Here is a 25,539-nt window from a genome sequence, read left to right as displayed (position 1 = left end):
ACTAGCTCTCACGCGAGAAAAACATATTCTTGCGCTGTAGAAGCTTTCGAGCCTCTGAAGTGTTTACTAGGTAGTGTATTTGACAACTGTGATACTGTTCAGAACCAAAAGAGAATTGAGAAGTAGCTCAATTTGCACAATTTTATTAAAAAAATGACATTTTAAACAAACCTTTCTAAACTTATACATGAAAATTCAATACAAAACCCACCCCAAACACAGCATGGTTCTAGCAACACACTTCATTTGTCACTTCTTTAAATTCAAAAGATGCCCTTCCACATTATGTAGTCCCACCCACCCATATATATATATATATATATATTTAAAAATCTCTCTTTTTTTGGATGCTGCAACTGTAAACTCAAAGCCAAAACAGACCTGGATGAGGGTGTAGATTTGAAACTTATTGAGGGACAGGAGCAGGAAACTCACATAGAGCACCATTTCCTGGAGTGGCGCAAACCTGTTCTAGCCACCTTCAGATCATTGCCGAGAGCCGACTTTAGCCAGCATTCAAGAGATGTTATTGCAATTTCTTGGAATTTTTTTGTAACAGGAAAGCCGAAATCCTGATAAACTATGTGTACAGCAAGATACCAATTAATACAAGAATTTTGTCACAAGAACCCTGTGGACATCAGTTCACCGCACATGCAGAAAACACAAAAGGATTGTGTGACTGTCCGTTCACATCCCCATTTATATATATATATATATATATGTATAAAAAACCAAAAACACTTTCACACCCCATTTCTGCTCAAATTGTTCTTCTGCTCAGGTAGAAGAGGTCTGATAGTATTGTCCGTAATTCCATGCATTTGGGTAGTTGTACTAGAGGAGGAAGCAAAAGGGGGAGGTGGGTTAGCAAACTTTTTGCGCATTCCACACTTGCGCAAAACTCTGCAAAGGGCCAAGAGCTAAACGGCTCCACCGCTGCAATATTGCAGGTACAGAGGCCCTTGGCATTTTTAAAGCCTGAATCCCTGTCCTGGCAGAGCTTGACTTTGGGAGGGGTTGCGTGGCAAAGAGGAGCCCGAAAACTTCCCCCAAATCCGCTGCTCACCTGGTACCAAGCGTTGTAATTGTAGGCAGCCTGGTTCGCTTGCATGTCTCCGTCCGCCATCTGCCCAGATGCCAGAGCTGCCTCGTCACCCTGCGCTCGCTTCTCGTCTGGCTCTTCGCAGCTGCAAGATGCAAGAAATGCGCTGCTGTTATGCGACAGAGCAGAGGGCCCAGAGATGGAGAAGTCACCAGCTAGCTAGCAAGTCCTCAACTCGCTGGGTCTGCTTTGCCTTGAATCTTAACACCACTGTCTGATATCCCAGCATGGTAAGGAGCTGGTGGAGAAGGGGACTTCTTGCACCCCCAACTCCCTTTCTGTCACCTCCCCACCCTCTAAAGGTAAAGGTACCCCTGCCCGTACAGGCCAGTCGTGTCCGACTCTAGGGTTGTGCGCCCATCTCACTTAAGAGGCCAGGGGCCAGCGCCAGCACCAGCGCAGCACATGGAAACGCCGTTTACCTTCCCGCTATAAAGCGGTACCTATTTATCTACTTGCACTTAAGAGTGCTTTCGAACTGCTAGGTGGGCAGGAGCTGGGACCGAAAGACGGGAGCTCACCCCGTCGTGGGGATTCGAACCGCCAACCTTCTGATCGGCAAGCCCTCGGCTCTGCGGTTTTACCCACAGCGCCACCCGCGTTCCTCTAGGGAACGACAAATGGTGGCCCACTTTGTAAGGGCAGGACAACTCACCTGTCTTGGGGGGGGGGAGAAAGAACAAAACATCTCTGTTCCCCTGACCCCTACTTCAGGAAGGGATCCAGGCCCCTCCTTTTGAGATACTGCACTTGCCTCTCTGCTCTGAAATATTTCCTTTAGTTAACATACCGTATTTTTCGCTCTATAAGACGCACCAGACCATAAGACACACCTAGTTTTTGGAGGAGGAAAACAAGGAAAAAATATTCTGAATCCCAGAAGCCAGAACAGCAAGAGGGATCGTTGCGCAGCGAAAGCAGCAATCCCTCTTGCTGTTCTGGCTTCTGTGACAGCTGCGCAGCCTGCATTCGCTCCATAAGACGCACACACATTTCCCCTTACTTTTTAGGAGGGAAAAGTGAGTCTCATCAAGCAAAAAATATGGTAATTTATATAGCACTTGATTGTAAGAAAACCTCTAAGCTGTTTACAAAAGCATTATATCTCATTCCTCAGTTCTAAAAGGACTGCCTTTTCCAAAATAATAATAAATCATAATACAGTGGTGCCTCGCTAGACGAAAAGAATTCGTTCAGCGATTCTCTTCGTCTAGCGTTTTTTTCGTCTTGCGAAGCAAGCCCATTGACAGCTTAGCGGATTAGTGCTAGAGCTGTCAAGCGGCTTCCAGCGATCAGCTGTTAAGCGGCTTACCAGCGGAACAGCGGCTTAGCGGCTTAGGAAAAGGGCGAAAAAACAAAAAAAACCCGCCAGGGGACGCAAGATTTTTTCGTCTTGTGAAGCAACCCCATAAGGAAATTCGTTTTGCGAAGCGCCTCCAAAACGGAAAACCCTTTCGTCTAGCGGGTTTTTCATCTTGCGAGGCGTTCGTCTTGCGGGGCACCACTGTAATCATAATAGCAGCAGCAATAATTTCTTATTTAAACCCCGCCCATCTGGCTGGGTTTCCCCGGCATCTAAGCCCTCCTCAGCAATCCCCACTCCAAACCTTTTGAAAGTAGGCAGGTGGTGATCGGTGAGGGGGACTTTCTGGCTGCAACACCCAACATGTGGACTACCCTCAACCCCAGCAAGGCTCACCTGGCACCAAATCTGGTGTCTTTCCAATGCCAGGCAAATACCTTTTTATTTGCTCAGGCCTTCAAGCTATTATCTCCTTTTATTGTTCAGAGTTGTTTTTTTCTGATTCTGATCAGCTAATTATATTAATTTATACGGGGTTTTTTTTGGGGGGGGGGTGTCTTTTTACTGTTGTGTGCTACCTTGCGAGTTTTTTAACCCAAAGACTTGACATCCAAATAATTAAATGTCATACACATTTGACAAGCCTTGGGCGCTCTTCAATCCCATCAACCCGGGAAGGGGGGTTGGTAAACTAAAAGCCACCTGCTCCTCATCTGTCTTCAGCACAACAAGAAGCCAGTCGCCTGGCCACCCCTTAATATGAAGAACAGCCTTGGAAGTTGCCTAGGTTTGAAGAACCTGAGCTGCTGCTTGAATGCTGCTTCTAATGCTTCATGGGAAAAGAGGGAAAAGCTCTCGAGTGCTTGCGTTTAAACATGAGACGCATTTTCATGAGTGGAGCATCAGATCATTCTCAACTGTCAAGGGGCATGCAAAAAAATAAAATAAATCCTCAGCTTCAGACGTGCTAAGGTATTAGCCAAACTGTCATAATTCTCACAGAGATGGTAATCTGGGAATAGAGCTTCTACCCTGGCCTGTCTGTCTGTGTCTCTCTCCCCCACCCCCAAGGAAGCATGGTCATATTGGGTGAACCAAAATGTATGGTTTGGAGTAGGTAGCCCAGATAGACTTTTGCAGCCAAGCCTTAACGCACGCCATCACTGCTCTCTGCTAAACAAGACAGTCCATACCCATTTTCTGCTTTCCTTTTCAAAGACTCTTGCTCCTTCAGAAGGGATTGATGCTCTTCATAGGCATCCATGAGCCTGCAAAGAGGAGAGGGGAGAAAAAGAGGCTGCAGGTTAGGCCCTTCTGCTCATCAGTGCAAGGTGCACAAACATTTCCATTTTGAAAGTTTGTGAACTAGATCACGGTAGTTTAAATCCTCTACTGAAGTTGGCATCAGTGAAGAGAGAACCCCACTTACTCCCAGGGCCAGAATTTCTGCAATCTTTAGCAGGAAGAACAGTGTTCTACAAAGAATGGCCTCTCATCAACCCTCCTGAACTTTGTCTGCAGCGTACATGCCATTAATAGGCATTAAAATGCGCTCAGATGCTGCCCAGTTCCCCTAAGGCTGGGTTAAGCACATGTAAAACCTCACTTGTTCACATCCAGACCAAAATCTTCAAGGAATTCCACCTTTCGCTGAGAAAATATAATCCTCATTTTTATAGCCAACGTGCCACTGATCGCTTTGTCAAAACACGCAATGATGTTCTCTTCATTTTGTTTTAGGTCTCCATTGTACTCTATTTCCAGCAAGTTGAGATACAGCTTGGGGTTATCCTAGGCAAAATAAATTAAACACAGAAACATTCAGGTGGCAATATTAAAGAGTAGTACACAAATTATTACAACCGCCATGACGAGGTAGTTAAATATATATTGAAATTGCAGGAGAGAATGTCTGAATGGTATGTCAGCGGTGGAGCCTCTGCTTGGGTGCAGGGGGGAATAGCTGTGCATGCAGGACCTCTTCCTCTCAGAACTACCTCTTTCAGAAATGTTTTCATGCCGGGACTAATTTGCAACTACACTTCCAAAAATTAGATGGCTCAATTTAGCCATGCACGAGATCCTCTAAGTAAGCAGACACACAGCAAACCAAGAACCCCATGAGCACCAGTCTTCTCTGCATTCTCCTCAGGGATTCACGGTATCATCAAGGTGCATCTTAGACCACCAGAATTATCCCTCCACCTCCTGGCCCAATCAAGGCACAAAAGTCTTGCAGGAGGTTAGGGAGCGGCTGGTACATTCCTGAGGAGGAAAAACTTTTGCTTGCCTAGAGACATGCACTGGATCTGAATGCCTTGAAAAAAATGAATTTTAGTGAGTGCACCTCTATGTGTTTATTATGGAATCTAACATAAATATGCATATTTGTAATGCGCAGAACTTTGGCGTGCCGCCGCCGCCTTAAGCCAGTACTGAGAAGGGTCTTTTGCCATGAGGTTTGAGGCTCCTTTCCCATTTAAATGTCTCTATTGATTCTTCTGTAAATGCATCTATATCTAAGACCCAGGAACTGGGGAAAGGGAGAGCGCCCGCACCCCTGGCCACATACAGCCCCAGGATCTGGCACCCCAGACACTGCCATGCTAAGCTAGCTCTGCTCTGGTGGGAAGCCTGGAGTCTGGGGCGGGGTGTGTAGGGAAGGGAGCCTGGCAACATCAGTTTAGAGGGACTGGTGTCTCCAAGTTGCAGCAACACGCATTGCAGAGTCAAGAGTCGTCATCACTGTTGCCAGGCACGGGAGCCCCTTGGCAGATGTGGCAAGGAAGGGGTCCAGTTAACCCTCCTCTGAGAGCTGCCTACCCTGTCTCTGTCGATGGCGTCCAGAATCACTTTCCTGGCTTTGGGGAGGTTCTTCTGGATTTTGAAAAGGTGCCGAGCGAGCTTGACCGCAAAGAAGGAGGCTTCGTAGCTGGACTTGGCGTTCTTCACAGCTTCCTGGAGCAGGTGCTCAGCCTCCTCCATGTTCCCATGCCTCCGCTCCAAGCTCACTCTCCGCAGGCGGATCATGGCCAGGCCTGAAACGTTCTCCTCAAAGGTCTTCAGAATTCTTCGGGCTTCATTGATATTCCCTAAAAGCAAGGGGAGACGTGTGGGTGTGGAATGGCACCTAGCTGGAATCAGCCAACAGCCCCTTGGGATCCTCCTGCACAACTCCCTGTCAGGTACCCAAATATCAGTTTTTGCTTTACCCTCCCCACTTAACTCTAGCTGAGTTAAGTTTCAGATGAGCATGAAAGGGAGGTGGGGGCTTCAAGCACCAGACTTTGTTCAGGTCACTTGATTCCCGCCTTCCTGAGAAGCAGGAAGCGACAACCCACTACTGAATGTCTCCTTCACACCAAACAGAGAAACTGGAATGTACAAAGAGCATAAATGCACAGGTGTTCATAAATCACACACAGCCCCCTCCTCAAGAGTCTCCTTTGTGGTGCAGTTTCAAGGCGGGAATAGCGGAAGTCGCTTCTAAGCAGCAGGAGACATTCCTCTGCCTCTTGCCAAGCCCTCTGGCACTCTCGTGGAGAGAAGCAGGGTGTGCTCTCATATGTGCGGAGGTTGAGAGTAGATAAAAACAGGAGTCTCCCTGCAAGGAGGGCTGATTACAGTCGTCATGGGTGGCAAGTGTCTGTATGCACACACCCAGCAGATTCCATGCACAGATTCTGCAATGTGCGGAAAAGATCCTCAACTTCAGATAGAAGGTACAGACACTTCCATACACCCTGATCTACATTTTATTACCAGCTACTAGAGTCACAAACTTTGCTAAATTTTACCATCTGCATAATCTATTCTTCTAACCAGGCTCTGCAACCAATTCAGAGAAGCAACGTCAGCACAGACTGCAAGGCGAAAACAGCAAACGGCAAGTGTTCCTATTTTGCAGGCATGTAATCCCCATAGGGATCCTAGAAAGAGACCCTAAAAAGTGCTGCTACTAGGAGAGGAGGGGTCAACAGTGTTACAGCAGGGATATGGCATTAAGCACCTCCTTGAATCCTCTGCACAGCACTGGTCTTTCAGTCAGGTCTGATCGCTGAGATGCCAATCACTGTCCCAAGCAGAAGACCTCAACCCTCAAGATGTGCCCTACTATCCATGTTTATAGGGCCTCACTCACTTCTCCAGAATTTGCAGTGGCTGTTTCATCCACAGAGGAGCAACCTTTCCAGGGTTGCTAAATGATCAAAATACTGGGATATGGAGATGTGTATCTCCATATGGTCTACGACCATTTACATTTACTCTTATCCTGTGGCAAGGATAAAAACTGCATGTATCCTCATTTGCTTTTATTCTTGTTATAGTCTTCATGGAGTGGCTTACAAGGCGGCATTTAAGTTTGTAGAGAAAATGACTGACTGAGCGGTGAGCCTCCAAGAGCCTGCCGTTTTGTTTGGCTGAAGGAGGCCTCTGCTACCCATTCCTTCCTCTAGGAGACTCGGCTGCTCCCCGCTGTGGGCTCCTCACTCACCTTGCTGTTCTTCAAAGGCTGCCCAGAGCAAGTGCACCATCGGCTTCTTTGAGAGGTGTATCGTGCAGGCCCGGCTGTAGACGTGCCTCACTCCTTCGATGCTGTGGTTCTCCATATACTTGGCATACTGCATTTGAAGACAGAGCAGAGACTGAACAATTCACAGCTTACTCTGGGCTGCTAAATACTTGAGAGAACTATAAAATTCTTGTGTTTAAACCCATTCAGCACCTTTATTGAACCATTAGACTAGTTTCTGTAAGGAGGGACGAAGAGAGGCAACGAAGTTGGCATATGCAGCTGTCAAATCTGGTTGCAAGCAGACCATCTCCTAATGCAACAGATATAGTTATACATGAACAACATTCAAACAAGAGTACAGAAGGTTAGTCACTGATCATCAATGTTTGCAAAGGCAGAGAGCTGTGTGTGGGAGACACGCCCCGTACCTTGATCCAAAACTCCTCATAGAGGGCACAGGAGATCACGCAGCGCTCAAAGAGGACCACCACTCGCTCATGAGTCCCGTTTTCAATCTCAAAGTCCAAGTACTCCTTCCAGTTCTTCAGCTGAGTTTTCTCCAGAGGTTTAACGTGAAAATAAGGTCGTTTTATCTGCAATGGAGGAGAACCAAGGGAACAGAAAGTAAACCAGCTTTACAATGGCAACAAAACAACTTTCATCTGCCACTTAATCCCACCAAGCATGTGAGAAACCGGAACCTGCTGCTATCTAAGCCAAGGCCTGCTCAGAATCAACACATCCATATGCAAGTGAATGCGGAGGAGAGAGGTGGATCACATTATTCCCCCTACATTTTTCCAACCCTGTGAACAAGGCCTCCATGCGCCCAGCTTGTGCATGAATAAAAGACAATCACAAGTTTGAAGACCCTCCACAGGTCGTGGACAGTCCTCCAGAATAATACTGTTGCTCCTTCCACACATTAATTTAAACATGGGTTAATGTGTGATCAGTCTTCCCCTGAAATGTAGTTTCAAGAACAGCTGACCAAGCTAGCAAGTTCCCTATACAGAAAGACCTAACAAAGATCAGGCACAGAACTCTTGGGTCCAATAAGAATGCACAATTAAGATGTCTTCATTCCAAGTAGGATGCGATGACAAGATCCCTCTTTCCATTGCTTCTTGTTGCCAAACCTGGGCCTCCTCTACGGTTCTCTTAGAGAGTATAATCTGCTTATTTTGCCCCATGTGCATCCTTTACACTTCGGCCGATTCTCATTTGCCATTTTGTCGCTCATTCACTGACTTTGGAGACATCTTTTTAGCTCTCTTTGCAATCCACTTTGGTTTTCAATCTCAACCCTGCACACCCTCAGGCTCTTAAGGAACCTAACTTCTTACCTCCCTGCATTGTAAGAATTGCCCACTGATTGGTACCCTTTGCCTCCTACTCTTCTTATCTCATGGCCACCAGGAGGGAGGCTTTGCCCAAAAGTCCTCCCCAATTACCAAAATACAACCTGTGCTCAGATTTGGGCCAAAGCATTCTTCTTTTCTAAGCACCCTGTGTTCTAAAGGAGCACTCCTAAACCACTCCAACTTGTAAATGGTCTGTACTGCTAGGAAGTTGCTCCCTTCAGGCTGCACTTATGGGCTTCCTGGAGATGCCTGGCTGCCCACCAGTGGGGGAAAAAATGCTGGACTGGATGCCCCTGCCTTAGAGGAGAGCACTGCTAGGTGAGACGGAGGAAACAGGATCATGGGATTTGAAAAAAATCAGCCGCTCAGACACTAAGTTAGAAGGGTAAAGCAAGCAGAACGTGGGTATCTAGAGATCTATCCCACTTTATAATTTTTTTGCTTCTTTAATGGCCACACCTAAAAAACCACTTGTCTCTGAAATCTTGAGACGCTATTAAGCCAATTAAGAGTATCCAACAGAGATCGGATCTCATCTCTCCTACACCCCACGTTCTTTGGAGCCTATGGACAGGCAAACACCCTGAACAGAAGCAGCATCAAAGGAGACAACAGAAGCAGTTGTGTTGGTAAGAAGCCCCACACGTCTCATAACATTTATAAAAATGCTGCAATTTCATTAAAAATACGAGTATTGGAGCATTACAAAACTCCAAAAATACTGGAGCCTTCTGCAACTTGGGGGATAATCAGCAGCACCACTAAATATCATCTTGGTGATTGAGATAAGATATAAGGATTCAGGCAACCCCTCAGGTGCCCTGGACCCAAGTTGTTCAAGGCTTTGCAAATTGATACAAGGGCCTTGGACACGGCTTGGCAGCAGATGGGCAGCCAGTGCAGATCTTTTCACAATACTGCTACATGTTGCTGGCTATCTGCCCTCATCAGCCCAGCAAAGCCTGGCTTAAGCATGCCTGCCTAACACTGTACTGAACTCTGGCCGCTTTGAGCTGCTTGCAAGGGGAAATGAAATAGGAAAACTGCCTTTTGTTCATATATGGTCACCACTGTAAGCAATACAATTAATTTGTAGCAAATTTTTACATCTGAAGCAACAGCACAGCCTGTAAAGGAAATTGCTATTGGTGTTACGTCTTCAAAGAGAGAGAGTGAGCTTTGGTTGCTTGTTGGCATCCGTCTGTCTTGGGACACAGTGGCTGGAAATGTATCTCACAGGGGGAAAATGCTCTGCCCAGCAACCACCAGCCCCTGCTTCCAGAAAAGCTGAGGCACTGAAGACATCAAGCAAGTGACCTCACTTATGAATCCTTACATTTATACAGAAATCCATTAATTTCACAGGTGCTCAGCTTGCCTCCAAGCAGATAATTCTGTAGTCCAAGAGACATGAGGACTGTATGCCCCAAGATTTTAGGTATTGCTCCCAGAGAGTATAAGGGCTCTATATACAAGTGGTACCTCTAGTTACGGACTCAATTTGTTCCGGGGTGCCGTTTGCACCCCAAAAAGTCAGTAACTAGAGCGCCACTTCTGTGCACGGCAAAACCCGGAAGTATACACTTCTGGGTTTGCCGCGTTCGCAAGCCGAAAAGACGCAACATGAACCTAATGCAACACGAGGTATGGCTGTAATCACAAACTACTATACTTTTGTTATAGCAGCCACTTGATGTATTGTGTTTATTGTTGAAAATAAAATATATGAATTATGTTAACAGGAAATTTGACTTCAATGATTTTCATTGGTCTTTTTGCACTCTGATTTGCACTTTCTAGAAAAGCAGTCCACACATTTTAAATTAAATGAGCAATCAGTGAAGTGTAGTGCAGACTCCAAAAATGCATTGTGTTGAACCTCAAAATAGGGGACCCTAGTTGCAAACCCTGCTCAGCCATGAAGGTGTATACAAGTGCCATTAAAAAACTGAAACCACGAGACTCACAGCCAACTCCAAGCAAGTCACATACTCTTTAGCCCATGGGTGGCTAACCTGTCGCCCCTTCAAGTGTTGGTGGACTTCAGAGGCCATGCTGGCTGGGGCAGATACAAGCCAGAGATCAACAACATCTCCACCCCTGCCTTAGTCTAACTTGCTAGGAGAGGCTGCCTGGCCTGCCCTGAACGCCTTTGGGGAAGGGTAGAATTAGAAAGCTTAACTGAACATCTGGAACCGCAATTCAAGATGCAAGACGGCTCTGTGCTGTTTTTGTGGCAATATACTAACACAGCAATCCCTCTGGATTATTATTTTTAAAAAGTGTATTAAGGATGAAAAAGCTATACTATACAGGCACATCCCTCTGCCATTTGGATTCAAGAGAAAGTTTGCACTTCAGCCCATTAAATGTGTACCTAATATTCAAAATACTCCCAAGTCAAATGCAAAGTTGTTAATTAAAGTCTGCTGACCGCAGCAGAAGCTGAGTGGAATACAAAGGGATGTGGAGCCACGCCCGAGTTACTCAGGATTATCTTTATCTACAGAGTATGAGTTTGCTTTAGGACCTGCCCAAGTTGGGTGGCCTTGACGGATTGCAACACATCCCATTTCACTCACCTCTTCCTCCAAGGTGGAGCTCCAAAAGCCGCCACCACAGACAAGCTCTAGGCAGAATGTTATGGTAATCTTAACTCCGCTTGAAGTCAGCTAAAGGGTAGGAAGCCCTCGGCAAAGGCAGGCGGCCAGCGCTGCCCTGGGCTCCTGGTGGCTAACCCTCCAGGCAGGGAGTCACTACATTCTGCTGCTTTCAAGTCAGGGCCCCTGCCTAGCGATCCTGATGACCTACCACACCCAGCAGTCAAGAGGTTGTGCATTTACTCACAATAGCACTTTGCAGTTATTTGTCATTGAAGGAGACAGTTCTTTTTCTTTATGCAAACTAAGCCAACTGGAGATGAGAACACTGTTATTGGCCCTTACAGTGAAGAAATAATCTTGGGCCAATGTAAAGCTACTGAATTTGGCACCTTTGATATTTCAGATGGTTTAAACTGCTAAATGAAATGACTCCAACAATACATACTACACATCACACACATATAGCAATCCTGAGGGCAAGAAAGCAAACAAGGCACATGAAATTCCAAATGCAAGCAAGAGATAAGGCTGCAATCTCAAGTTTGTCGGGCATGCACTATCTGAGGGATTAAACAACTCTTCTTTCATCACTGAGGGGGCCTGCCTACAAGCAGCAGACAGGGAAACAGGGAAAGTTCCCGTAAGGCAACCACAAAAAATGCTGATGCAATGGCACCTCTGTATAGAATTGTCACTCTGAGTAAGTAATACCTCTGGCTCACAGATCTGCACCAATTATCAATCTGCTATAGGTTCAGGTTCAAGGTGCAACCTTTATCTTGGCAGCTTGAGATCAGCTTACTTGCAAGACCACTTTGCCTTCTATATGCCCACTTGACTGCTTCCATCTGCAGAACTAGCACTGTTAACAGGGGCCATGTAATTCGTAAGAAGTCAATCTCTGAGTGTGGCAGCACCTACACTTAGGAACTCCTGCCTATTGGCATCAGGCAGGCACCTTCACTGTACTCTTTTCAGCGCTTGCTAAAAACATTTTTCTTTAGGCAAGCCATTATTTCACTGTACAAATGACTTAGCAAGCATAAGAAGAACTATAGGACTGATGCTTAGCAAGTCTTGCAGATGAAGTCTGTGGAACCAGATGGTGGCTCAAAAGGTAAGTTTGTGCGCTTCAACTACAAGCTGTTTAGGGCCATGACCCACAAATGCCAGAAACAAGCTTCTCCATGGAAGTGCAAAGAGCGGCTGCTGCTGCTGCTGCTGCCTCCTCCTCCTCCTCCACGGAATTTCAAAAGCATGTTATGCAAAGGAACTTACCCCTTCCTCAAAGGTCCACCTCTTGCTGACTTCATGCTCATTGTGATTGAACATTTCTTGATGAATCTCAATGATTCTGTGTCGCATGTTTTCTATTTCAGTGATTAGCTAAACAAATACAGAAAGGAAAGGGTTTGACAAAATCCAGACACAAACACACTTTTATGAGGCAGTGAGCTTCTGAATTTTCCTTCTAAAGCAAGAACACACAGTGCTCAAGAGGGGATCCAGAAAATCTGCCCAGCTGGGACTTTGAAATGTTATGTCCCCGGACTCTATTGCCAGCACATCACCTGGGATCTGCAGAATCCAATTCTTAAGGACAAATCTCTAGTCTGACCACAGCGAAGGAGAACAACAAGTACCTAACTCAAGGGTAGAATTCAAGTTTTCCAAATTCAAGGTACCACTTTCGTTATGTCCATCTAAAGCAACAGGAGAAGACCTCTGGTTGAGAATCTTGGGAGAATTCTTGCCAGTCAGATTTGGCAATACTGAGCTAGATGGATCATTGGTCTATAGGTCTGGCAGCTGCTTATATATCCTTCTTTCTTCTAAACACCCACAACAAAGGGGTAGGGAGCACCCTGCACGGCACTTCTGCTGCTCGCTGTGCTTCATGGGCCCTGCCACAGATCTGCTGCCTCAAATACACGGAGTGACAGCTCTCCTTATCCCCATCTTTTGAAAGAAGGAACTCTAGCATTTCCAAATTTTGGTGAAGGGAACTGCTAACAGGCTCCAGCATTTCTGCTGCCTGAGGTGCTGCTTCCTGTAACAGGTAGCCAACCTTCCCCTTAACTTTGAAGCTGTGGAGCTGAGCTGGAATCGTCTCAACAGCTGCAGGGTAATCCATCCACCTCCTCAGCTGGGAGAAAGTCAGGGCTTTATCTATTTATTAAAGTATTTATGAGCTGCATTTTTCATAAAAGTATATAAAGGTTATATACAACATAAGAAGGTACAGTAAAATTGGCAAAAGCTTCCACAAGACAACATGTCTTGTAGCTACATCATCAGGGTTCTTAGGAACCCGTAACAGAACCCTCCTTGCTGAGGAAAGGCAGGAAGGAGGGGTATGGATATTGCTACCTAAAGACATTTAGAGAGAAATGAAGAAGTGACCAAGCCAGAAAAAGGGGGGAAATGGGGAAGGGGGGTTGCTGTTGACAACCAATCTGCCTCAACAGCAATGCTGGCCAAAAACTGGTAGACCCTGCCTGCAAACTACTTGTATAAATATATGCTAACGCTCAGATTTTGCATCAGTTCAGGCTCTACTCTAACCAGAATCAAGAAGAAAGGCTTCAGAAGCACACGTGCTAAAACTCGGACAGGAATATGGAGAGGGAGAAGGCGGGGAATAACTTTAAAGGCAGAAAGCAAAGGACGGCAGCTGGCAAATGTGGAAACATGACACCAAATGCAGACACGCCCGGCTTCTGAATGTGCTTTCAAAGAGCTCTAGTCAGCAAAAGATCCAGGCGTTTTATGAGTAGCTGAATAAAGTAGGCCTATGCAAAACTGCTGTTATCAACCCTGAGAGAAAAAACAGGGCGAGCTATGCACAGTTACCTTAGCAGGGTCAGTTATATCTTCAGTTCCAGAAGGGAGGTCATCTCCAGGGGGGGCATCCTCCCCATTATGGCTATTGGAAGAAGCGAGTTCTCTGCGCAGTTGGATAAACTGTTCAGTAGTAAGAAGGTCCCGGGGCAGGTTATTCTGGACATGCTCTTTGAACCTACAGTCGAGAGAGAGAGACTGAGAATGAATTTGTGGACTGTTCTAAGATGAAACTGGACAACGAAACTGCTCTAGAAAAACCCAGGCAGCAAGTGCTGCATTTGTTACTTTTTAATAAGCAACTAGCTGGCCTTGCTTTCCAGAAATGCCTTTTCTCATTTCATCTGGTTGCCCTTGACCGTTGCAGCTCTTCTTTATGATCACATATTACAAAAAAACAACAACCCACTAACATAAGATGTTAAGTTGCTTGTTAGGTGCTTATTCATCTTCCAAAAGGAAGCCCTGAAGCTCAGCTGCATTACCACAAATAACTCAGAAAGCCACCCCTGCTGCTCTATTTCACACTTGCAGTTAGTCAGAAATTCAGGAATTTAACCCCTGGGAAACATTTAAGAAATTGACATCCAGTTTGTGCCCATCACCCAGCTCACAGACAACACAACAACACAGCAAACGTCTGTGCCCAAGGAGAAGATTCATCACCCTATCAGGAATTACTAGGGCTTTCCGTAGCTGAACTGCTCTTACAAATGCCAAGCTATTTCTCTGGGGCAGATAAAATTATGCTACCTAGCAGAGAAGACATGCCTGGCAGAACATTTATAAGTGCTCATCATCATAATGAATGCCATGTATAAAGTGCTGAAAATTATTAGATGCTCCACTACACATGACATTTTCACAGTTACATTGCTCAGGTGTAACGTCGTCTCAATTTCCTCCTTTAGAATACAACCAGAACACACATGCAACTAACAATGCATTTGTTTAAAACAATTTCAAGGCTTTTCAGTGTTGCAATTAATAGGACATTACAGAAACCAAAAGTGTAACACTAACTCAACCATAACAACCTCCTTACCTTTGGAAATGATGGCTGTAAAGCTGGGTGGGAATCCCAAGAATGCGGTCAAATACGGCAGTCACTGCTCTCAGGTTAGCCTGTTCATTTTCCCAGTTTATATACATTTCCCAGAGTTTGTCAGAGCGGAAATCTGTCCCTGCAGCTAAGACTGCGTGTTCGTAGGTCCTGGGAGGTAAGACAATTTATGTTATCATGGAAATACTTCATTAGTCCTGAGCACAGATCTTGCTCAGATGGCTAGAGTTTCTCCCACTCAATAAAAAATAAAACGTGGCAAAGTCATGCACTCATTGGCTGCTTAAAATGGCGTAATATATAATGGGTAGCACCCAAAATTCTTTTATTAATAATTGTGAATCACCCTGTGGTCTTCAGATGAAGGATGGTATGAAAATTAATTAAAGGAATAAATGGAAGCTGCTTTATGCCAAATCCGCCTCCTGGCCCATCTAGCCCAGCACTGTTCACAAGAATTGGCTAGGGCTCTCCAGGGTTTCAGAGAGATGTTCCCAGCCCTGCCTGGAGATGGCACTGGAGACTGGACCTGGGATACTAAACCAAACCTTCCAGGCTCCGAAGGGGAAAGTGAAGGGGAAAACTGGGCTTGCTCACATTTTGCAAAACCATAGTTTACAGTGTTGCCTCACAAGACGAAATTAATTTGTTCCGCAAGTTTTTTCTTCTTGCGAGTTTTTCGTCTTGCGAAGCACGGTTTCCCATAGGAATGCATTGAAAATCAATCAATGCGTTCCTATGGAGACCGTCTGGGGACAGAGGGGAAGCGCTGTGCGCCTTCCCCTCTGTCCCCGGACCTGTTTTAAAGCAAGGGAAGGGGCAGCGGGGAGAATCGCTTCTCCCCGTTGCCGCCCCTTGGTTCAAAAGGGGTCTGGGGACAGAGGGGAAGGCGCGCGCACCTTCCCCTCTGTCCCCGGAGATTGCGGGGCTGGCAACGGGGAGAAGCGATCTTCTCCCTGCTGCCCCTTGCTTCAAAAGAGGTCCGGGGACAGCGGGGAAGACGCGCTGCGCTTCCCCGCTATCCCCGGAGCTTGCGGGGCAAGCTTCGTTTTGCGAAGCAAGCCCATAGGGAAATGCGTCTTGCGAAGCGGCTAAGAAAACAAAAAACTCCTTCGTCTAGCGAGTTTTTCGTCTTCCGAGGCGTTCGTCTTGCGGGGTACCACTGTATCTGAAAACAGTCATCACCAGCCTTTTAAATCTGACTGTACTGATAGAATTTGATACTGTTCATTTCTTAGGCCATTTGGGCTCAGATGTCATTTCTGCAATATTCTATACCCCCAATTCCTGAACTGATGCAAAATATCAAAAGGGCTTTCCTTCCATCAGTGACAATGTAAAAATTTTAAGAGCTGAAGAGAAACCAGTGTAAAATTTAACAAAAAGCTCTCTCACTCTTTCGAAACAATACCCTTTCTTCAACACCCTCAAAAGACTGCTAGACTAAGAATGTGGTGACATGAAAGTTTATTTCAAATTGACTGAATTGTCCAGTTGACAAACTGGCTTTAACAGCAACTAGTGAAAAATGTGAACACAGAACACATCTCATTAACCAAATTGGGAGAAGGTATTAAAAGCAGACTTCCACACCCTCTTGTTGAAAAGAATGAAATTTGTGATGACACAGAAAATGATCGTGCAATGCCAGAAAATATTCCGTGTGAACCATTTTTTTAAATTTACAAAACATGCCTATAATGCGTTTTAATCATTGTTGGCCCCTCCCTCAATTTAAGGCAGGGATGGGGAACCTCTGCCCTGCAGACTCCATCTGGCCAGTGAGGATTCCATGCTGGCTGCAGATGGAAGGGCTTCTCTTCTGCCCCAGCCAGCACAGAAATGCAGCAATTGGCAGGCATCTAGATTATTAACCAGTATTTCTTTTGTGGAATCATAGACTTGGAAGGGCCCCTGGGGAGGGGGGGGGGTCATCTAGTCCAACCACCTGCAATCCAGATCAGGACTTTGGCATGGGGAACAACAAGGGTTTAACCCTTTCCCCACTCCCTTGGGTTGCAGTCCCAAACAGGTCCCCGTATCAGTAGTTTGCATGCGGGGCGGAGTGGGCGACGACTTCTCTTTCATTCCAATGGGAATACACCCCCTGCTCAGGGTTCCAAACTACAGGAGTCAGGGTGGGGAGGGCTACCCCCCAGCAGCAGGGGACAAAGGGGTAAAGCTTCCACTTCTAATGCCTGGAGTGTCCTGATGCAGGCAATTTGCATTTGCAGGGGGGTGGGGAGTCTTCCCCCTCAATGCAAGCTGGAGACAATATGAATGAATGGGATGTGGCATGTGGGCAAGAAATTACTACTACTACTATTATTTTATTTATTTGTTTGTTTGTATACCACCCTTTATCCCTAGATCTCAGGGCAGTTCACACCATACAAATGCAAGATGAAAACACAAAATGAGCATGGGGTGCTTCCAGGCATACTGGCATGCAGGGCATATGACCCAGAGAAGAATGTGTCCCTTAAGGAAGTTTCTCCACCCCAATTGCTCTTAACTCAAAGACATTACAAGCTGAGAGCTGCAGGCTGAGCAGAGGTCTACATCCAGGTCTCCCATGACCAGTTCAGACGAGTCCTTTTGGCAAAAAAACAGTTTCAATTTCACACCCCAGTGGTCTCCTCCAGGAGCTTGGATAGCAGAAGCCGTGTGCCTGCCCTCTGTTCAACGGGGATTCCACTCAGATGGAAAATGAGAAGGCTGTTTTTCACATGACTGAGCACAGCTCTAAGCAAAACTCCACCCCACAGGGTGTTTATATTGGATTGTTTTTGTAAACAACTTACCCCCTAATGGTCCCAACAGTTTCAGGGTCACTGGAATCCAGCGTCTCTTTGAGGAAGTTTATGTAATGGATCCAGAGATCAACACTAAGAGGTATTGCCTGGAGTCCCCTTCGATATACCTACAAAGAGAACACCAAAAGGCTATTTTTCGAAAGGCCACCTTACTCAGGTGGCAAGAGAGAGGCAACACTGTGTTATCCGGTGAACCTTAAGAAATACTAATGTACTGGAATTTTGTTTAAATAATCTACCATTACCATTGGGTGGAGGTTGGCTAGAACATGGCAATGCTCTGATCTCCACGTGCGGAGTCTTGATCTTCAAAGCGCAGCAGTCCCTGCATCTGACCAGGCTGTGTGGGCAGGCTTTGGGGTACAGACCATAGGGCACAGACCCTTTAGAGCACCAATGACAGCGTCTGACCAAAAATGCAATAAGATGTAGCAATGGTGACCAGCAAAACCAACCACAGTGTTCGAATTTTGTGAAATAATAAATGTATAACGTAAGTGACAGAAAAGCCCTGCCCTACTTGTTAAGCTGCAGTGTAATGCAGACGCTTGCACTGCAAAGCTTGACAAACTGTAGTAGAGGTTTAACGCACCTGCCAACAAAGAGAGAAGATATTAGCTCCGAGTGCCACAAGGAGGGACAAGCGCAAACAGAAAGCCCTGTACGAGGAGTGGAAGGTACTGGCAGCCAAAGAGTTACTTTCTGTGGTTTGGTTGGCGTTTGGCTCACAGGACCCAAGAGCAACAGCTGAAACCCACAGCCTACATACCTCGTCCGACTGCTTCATGTTGCTGTGCCGCTTCTCAAGGTCTGCATATTTCTTCCAATAGCCGTAGCAATAGGGGTAGTGTGCAAAAAAACTGTCGAAGGCTTTTCTGGCAGCTAGTAAATGGTTCTGGGGGGGAGAAACACACAGCTCAGTTTCAGAGGTCTTAAGACTTTGCATATGTCATTCCACACATTATCAGGAGGAGGTTCTGTCAAAAGTGAGGCCTCCCCAAATCCAGAACATTAGCACTTCTTTTAAAAGAGCCAACCGACAGGGGCTGCTTGCCTGGACCTTCTTCGTCCATGCACAGCAAAAGAAAAGGCTGAAGGAAAAGTAGAAGTCCTGCAAACCTTAGAAACCACAACTTCCTCTGGATTTCACAACCATCTTACAAAGAAATAACCAAGAATCTTTCTAGTATTTAATCAATGAGCAGAATCTGTGGAACAACAGCACAAAGACAGGCATACTCAATCACTACCCCTCAACTCTGGAATGCTCTTCCACAACTTGCTCAAAATCCTGGCCAGCAATGGAAAACCAACATTTTTATGAAAGCTTTCAACAGGTGAAAACCACCAAAATGAAAGGGATACCTCTCACAAAGTTAGCCTTTGGGATTAAAAAAAAAACTTTCAAGAAGTACTTTAGTTAGTCTGCAAATTTAGGATTTACCCCAAGTGCTATCTGTATCAAAGTACCAGAACTAATCTTTTCAAAGGGCTGGACCATATGAGTTATATAGATCTGATTTGTAGAACAAAAACTGTTATTCAGCGATCCAAAGAAAAACTAAGTTTAAGAACTGCTGTCCAAGAATTTACAATCTGCTGCAAGTAGTCTTCTACTTTGTCTAATTTAGAACAGCCTAGGCATGCAGAGGGACCTTCTCAGTTGTTGGAAGAGCAACTGTCTCTATTATTTGAGCTTTCTCTCTCTGCTGTGTAAAACCCCAAAACACAAGTATCTCCCTGGCAATGTTGCAAGACCTTCGAACCAGCTGAGGATGACCGGCTATTTGTATCAGATGCTTTAATATATCCTGTACTTTAAATTCTTGTTTATTTCACTGCATGCTAGGAACGCTTTGGGGGTTATGGCAACGCTTGAAATATAAAAATCAGCGCTGACGTACTGAAGCACTGCCCATTTGAAAGAGGACATCGGAGAGAAAAAGACAAACCACTTGCTTACCTCTTGTTCTACATACTGCAGGAGATAGACCCAGCCTGTGAAATCTTGTGGGTTAGTTTCAACCACCTTCCAGAATTTTTCAAACTCGGGAGGGAATGAAGGTTCAGGGTCACCAGTCTTTGCAGCTTCATTGTCTGCCATTTCACTGTCCTGGGTAGTTTCTTCCAGAGTGTTGTCGCCGGGAGAGTTGTCAGGGGACTGCTCCATCTCCGTCACACTCATGATCTCCGTGCTGAAGTCAGCTGGTTGCTCACGCTTGGCATCAGCGTCCTTGCCCATGCTCTCGCTTTTCAAGTTACTGTTGTCGTCCTTATGATCTGAACTCTGCATAGCGACAAGACACTCCTCTTGTTCTGTTAGAAAATAACCTGTTGAAGTGGAAAATCATCGTCATCATCATCTGCTGGGGATACGATTCCTAAAACAAGGGCAGCTGACACTATACATTTTTACCAGCCCAGATAGAGGGGAATGAAAATGTTGAAGAACCAAGGGTGAATGAATGAGACTTGCACCAAAACACCCTGAGCATCGGTGGCTGGACTGGGATACAATCCTAGATATCAGAGTTAAAACTGACTTACAGTTCTGCATCTTGGTTCTCCTAGTCAATGGGTTTGTCAAGTATTGAGTGAGAAGCAAACAGTTTTCAGACTCTCTCCTCTGGCATCAGAAGAAAGGAAACCCGAAGGCAAGGCAGAAGTTGAGGACCAAAACCAAATTACTGGCTAAAAATAATTAATTTAAGAACTGTCCCCAGTTTGTAAACAGTGGGTGATATTACTTAGTATAGACCCACTGACATTAAGGAACATGACTAGGGTAGGTTCATTAATTTCAATGGGCCTTCTTGGAGTAAAACGTTTGGTTGAATACCACCTGCTGTACCTGCACTTCTCAGATAAATCTGAAGGTGAGGGCAGGTGGGGTAGGCAGAGAGCAGTAAGAGATTGACAAAGCAAGTACACACATATAAGCATCCAAAGACAAAGAGAACTAACCAAAATCTGTGCACTCACTATTGATAGAAACAAAGCAGCAGTTCTTAGCAAAGCAGCTCTAAAAAAGTTTGGTGCTCATACCTTAAATCCCAGCTCTCCTAGTTTAGCAGTAAAAAACAAACAAACCTGGAAAATGCCACTGCAGCCCAAACTTTAGCCTACATAACTTACTAGAAAGTAAAGTAAATTTATTTGAATTGCTTCATATCCTGAAGAAATACCTAAAATTACTGATAGCTATATGGAAGCCTTCTGTATTATTAAATGCTGTTAATAATAAAAGACTGTTACGGTACTGTACTATCATCCGAGCTCTTGGCTAGCCTAACTATCCTTCATTCCAACAGCTGGGACTTTATCAGCCACATGGCCTTTCTTTTATACACACACCCATCAAAGATAAGTGGCAGCCCTCCAAATGAAGGTTAACACTTTTCTTGGGAAACTTGCAGCCTTTCTGCTGTGCTAACTTTGACACTAATAATTAATAATCCTATTAATACTAACAACAAAACACAGACCACTAGCTGTAGAGGAGCTGGAAAATCCAACTCAAGCCACACAGGATAAATAGAATCATAGAACTGTAGAGTTGGAAGGGACCCTGAAGGTCATCTTGTCCAACCTGTGAAATGCAGGGATCTCAGCTAAAGCATCCCTGACAGATGGCCATCCAAACCTCTGTGGAAACAAGTCCACCACCTTCCAAGGGAGACCATTCCACGGTCAAACAGCTCTTACTATCAGAAAATTATTCCTGACGTTTCTGACTAGCCCTTTAGAGATTCATCTTTCCTCCCGCTCACAGTTCCTGAATTTCCTGCAAACCGAAGCCCACATCCACACACCCTGGAACAGCTGGCCCCAGCTGTTACTTTCCCCATAAATCCTTCAAAGCACACAACAATCACATTCCCTACTCTGGAAGACCAGCCAAAAAGAGTGAGCTCCCACCAACCCCTGAACACAAGTAAATAACAACAGGCACAAATGCTTCTAGCCAGCCCATCTCCCACACTTCCTTTGCAAGACAGCCCAGATGCTCTCAGAACTCTCACCTCAGAAAAGGGTTCCAAGAGCTCTGCACTGAAATGCCAAACAATCAGAGAGGCCCTCCCTATTCCCTGCACAGTCAGACAACCTGCAACCATCTAAACCCCAAATCTTCAAAACCACAATGGCTTTTAAAGCAAAATGGGGCACCTACCTTGGCAAAGTGCAATTAGACTAGTTGCAAAAAACCCATCCCATCCCTGAGAGTCATGCGTCACCACCTCTGTGATAATCCCCAACTTTGGAAGGCCAAAGGTTTGAGAGTGGAGCAACAAGCGTTGCCCACATAATTTAATCAAGCTAGGAGAAATGAGCGTCAGGCCTTGATGTGGGTATTCTCCCGTACTGCTTTATGAGCAAGACAGTAACAATTAACAACCTGTAATCAAGGCTGATGATGATCATCAATCACAACACTTCTATAACCGAGACAGTAAAAATCAGTTCCCAGCATCTCTACATGAGAAATGTAGCTTGAGTAATTAATACTTTCAGAATAAAATGAAAAGCAATTATATAATTACAGATTTTTTCCAGGGGTTGGACAGTGATGAAAAAAATTAAAGTTTCAACCACAACACAAATTTGGGTGTGCTCTTAGATGTAGCGCTAAGTTTGCATGCCCAGGTTTCTGCCGTGGCCAGGAGTGCATCTGCACACTTGTGCCTGTTCTAGCACACAACTTATGCACATTTAACCTGTACACATTCAGCTTTATGTGCTAAGCAAAATAATCGTTAAAATTGAAAAACTGGGGAGAAAGGGTTTGGGGGTCCAGGAAACAAAATGCTCTGGCAACCCCATCTGACATTGCACCCAACCCGATTTTAGCTTTGGCACACCTCCCAGAATGTAACCCCTTGTACAATGCGGGCTTACTCTGTTTTTAGGACCCACCCTACTTTTGTAATTGTAATTTGTTTTAAATTGTTTTTAATGTTGTATTTTAGTGTAATGGTGTGACACACCTTGGGCCCTTAGGGTGAGAGTATGTAAAATTAAAATTGTTCAATACGACTCTTAAAACAAAGTATAAAACGTCCACACACTTAAACCCACCCATAAAAAACAAAGAATAGTAGCAATAAGCCACAGCCCTAAATGAACAGCATTAACTGCAGCCAATGACCAGAAAGTCTTATTGAAATAAGCAAAGCCTCACATGCCTTCCCCAAAAACAATTAAGGAGGTGAATCTTCACATGCTCCCATGTGGCTTATTCCATAGCAGGAGAAAGACTATCAAAATACCCAGCGACCAAATATCTTGGGATTTCGGTAAAGGTTTAAAACTTGCAGGGCAGAACATTTTCCACACTTTCATTTTTCTATGTTGTATTTTCTATTTCGTTGAGTACAACAGTAATGATGAAAACGTGCCAAGTTCAAAGGCAGAAGACTTAGACTGTTCCAAAGTTTACTAAATACAAGCGAAACAAAACAATCTAGAATCAAATGATTCCCTACCTTTTCAATGCAAACTGAACATTCCCCCCAGAAAGCCCTTGTCATAGATTGAGAGAGACACGCAAAACCTACTACAGTGGTACCTCGGGTTAAGTACTTAATTCGTTCTGGAGGTCCGTTCTTAACCTGAAACTGTTCTTAACCTGAAGCACCACTTTAGCTAATGGGGCCTCCCGCTGCCGCTGCACGATTTCTCTTCGCATCCTGAAGCAAAGTTCTTAACCCGAGGTACTATTTCTCGGTTAGTGGAGTCTGTAACCTGAAGCGTACGTAACCCGAGGTACCACTGTACTACACGACATGAAAAGCAGCTGATCTGTCTTGACACTGGTCTCTGGAGACTTGCTTCCAACTTCTTCCCCCCCCGCCCGCCCGCCCCATGGTGGGGCTGGGACCCTCCTTCGCCTCCAACCCCACCGCCCTACGCGCCTCGCCCCGGGGGATAAGGGGCAGGGAGGGCCCGGTGATGCTCAGGACCTGGGTTCGAATCCCGGCTCGGGTGGCGGGGGGGGGGCGACAGTAACTGAGCCTATCCCGCCTCGCAGGGTTGCTGTGGGTGTTTAAATGGGATGGGGGGGGGTCCGTTTCGGCCACCATGAGAAGGAGGAAGGCCGTAAAGGCCCCCCCGGCCTCGTCCCAGCTCCCCCGCCGGTCTCTCCTCCGCCCCCCCCATGGAAATCCCTCGGGGGGGCGCCTCTCCCCCCCCCGGGCCGAGGCAGGCGCGTCACGTGGTGGGTGGGGCGGGGCTCACCTGCCTCCCCCCCCCCATTTCCTGAGGGAGCCTTGGCGCCCCTCCCCCGCCGCGCGAGGGGGGAAGGGAAGGCAGGCGGCGGCGCCTCCCTCGGGAAACCCAGCGGGGCCCCCGCCGCTCCCCCCCCCCCCCGAGGCCTTTCCCACCTGGCCCAGCGCGCTCTCTGCCATGGGCCCGGCCGCCCGCCCGCTCGCCGCCGCCGCCGCCTCCTCCGCCTCTTCTAGGCCGCCCGGCTGAGGGACTGGCTGAGGAGAAGGCCGCACTGCGCAGGCGCCACGGGCTCCGAGCTCAGCTGCGGCCTCGTCGGCGGGAAAGAAGCGGCGCAGGCGCAAGAGGGAGGAGGCGGGGCCGCGGGGCGGCGCATGCGCCGGAGAGGCCGAGGGGGCGGGGCTCCGGGGCGCGTCGTTTTCCAGCGTGGCTTCGCTGCCCCGCCTCCTTCTGGGGGGGCGGGGCGAGGGGAACGGGCCTCTGAGCTTGTGCAGAGTGTTTCGCCCGCCGCCCCGCTCTGCTCTCTTCCCACGGCGGGGCCCGATAAGATGCAGAGCATTTATTATGTGTATTTATGGTTCCTGTTTATCAGGGCCGGATTTAGGTTGGATGAGGCCCTCAGCTCCTGAGGATAATGGGGGCCCTTTATATATCCAGCTGCTTTTTGTGTTGAATATATGCTATATGGTAATTTATGTATAATAATAATAATAATTAATTTATTATTTGTACCCCGCCTATCTGGCCTCCCCAGCCCCTCTGGGCGGCCTCCAACAAAGATTAAAAATACATTAAAATGTCACACATTAAAAGCTTCCCTAAACAGGGCTGCCTTCAGATGTCTTCTAAAAGTCTGGTAGTTGTTTATCTCTTTGACATCTGGTGGGAGGGCGTTCCACAGGACAGGCACCACCACCGAGAAGGCCCTCTGCCTGGTTTCCTGTAACTTGGCCTCTCGCAGGAAGGGAACCGCCAAAAGGCCCTCGGCACTGGACCTCAGTGTCCGGGCAGAATGATGGGGGTGGAGACGCTCCTTCAGGTCTACTGGGCTGAGGCCGTTTAGGGCTTTCAAGGTCAGCACTAACACTTTGAATTGTGCTCAGAAACGTACTGGGAGCCAATGCAGATCGCTCAGGACCGGTGTTATGTGGTCTCAGCTGCAACTCCCAGTCACCAGTCTAGCTGCCGCATTCTGGATTAGTTGTAGTTTCCGGGTCACCTTCAAAGGTAGCCCCACGTAGAGCACATTGCAGTAGTCCAAATGGGAGATAACTAGAGCATGCACCACTCTGGAGAGACAGTGTGCAGGCAGGGAGGGTCCCATCCTGTGTACCAGGTGGAGCTGGTAGACAGCTGCCCTGGAGACAGAATTGACCTGTGCCTCCATGGACAGCTGAGTCCAGAATGACTCCCAGGCTGCACACCTGGTCCTTCAGGGGCACAGTTACCCCATTCAGGACCTAATAGGTATCTCAAGCCATTTGCCACTGTATGTAGATTTTATTTGACTTGTTTTTTATCTTATATTTTGGATATGTACATCCAGGTTTATTTCCTTCCAATTTTTGGGTGCTCCCAAGAGAGTGAGGCTCTAAGCTATAGCTTGTTTATGGTATTGTATTTCCATCCCGTCTTCCCCCGCCGATGAGGTCTCAAGGCGGCTTATGGCTAAAATTGAAAAGGCTAAAGGCATTGGCTGAAGGGGG

At 46.4% G+C, this 25,539-nt stretch overlaps 1 protein-coding gene across 1 annotated transcript; it reads right to left on the bottom strand.

Annotated features, from left to right (window-relative positions):
- Positions 1–127: 127 nt before the first annotated feature.
- PRPF39 (pre-mRNA processing factor 39) lies at positions 128–24,150 on the bottom strand. Its single transcript, XM_083734218.1, has 14 exons — positions 23,992–24,150; positions 19,575–19,942; positions 18,381–18,506; positions 17,600–17,718; positions 14,778–14,945; positions 13,745–13,910; positions 12,170–12,277; positions 7,353–7,517; positions 6,904–7,030; positions 5,232–5,500; positions 4,015–4,199; positions 3,602–3,676; positions 1,070–1,190; positions 128–837 (listed from the first exon to the last, which is right to left on the bottom strand). The coding sequence occupies exons 2-14, from the start codon at positions 19,902–19,904 to the stop codon at positions 781–783; spliced, it is 2,016 nt and encodes a 671-aa protein (XP_083590344.1). The 5' UTR covers positions 19,905–19,942; positions 23,992–24,150; the 3' UTR covers positions 128–780.
- Positions 24,151–25,539: the final 1,389 nt, after the last annotated feature.

This window comes from Podarcis gaigeae (genome assembly GCF_964106915.1).
Source record: "Podarcis gaigeae genome assembly, chromosome: 1".
Taxonomy (NCBI): Eukaryota; Metazoa; Chordata; class Lepidosauria; order Squamata; family Lacertidae; genus Podarcis; species Podarcis gaigeae.
The sequence above is the reverse complement of the archived record's forward strand: the minus strand, read 5'-3'. Positions and strand labels throughout refer to the sequence as shown.

Bases quoted from the DNA above. Each gene is read 5' to 3' on its own strand.
- PRPF39 (XM_083734218.1), bottom strand. From the start codon at position 19,904: ATGCAGAGTTCAGATCATAAGGACGACAACAGTAACTTGAAAAGCGAG. The intron at 1,191-3,601 runs GTATGGACTGTC...TGCATCTTGCAG, and splicing joins AAAAGGAAAGCAGAAAATGG to CTGCGAAGAGCCAGACGAGA. The intron at 838-1,069 runs GTGAGCAGCGGA...TTCCTCCTCTAG, and splicing joins ATTACAACGCTTGGTACCAG to TACAACTACCCAAATGCATG.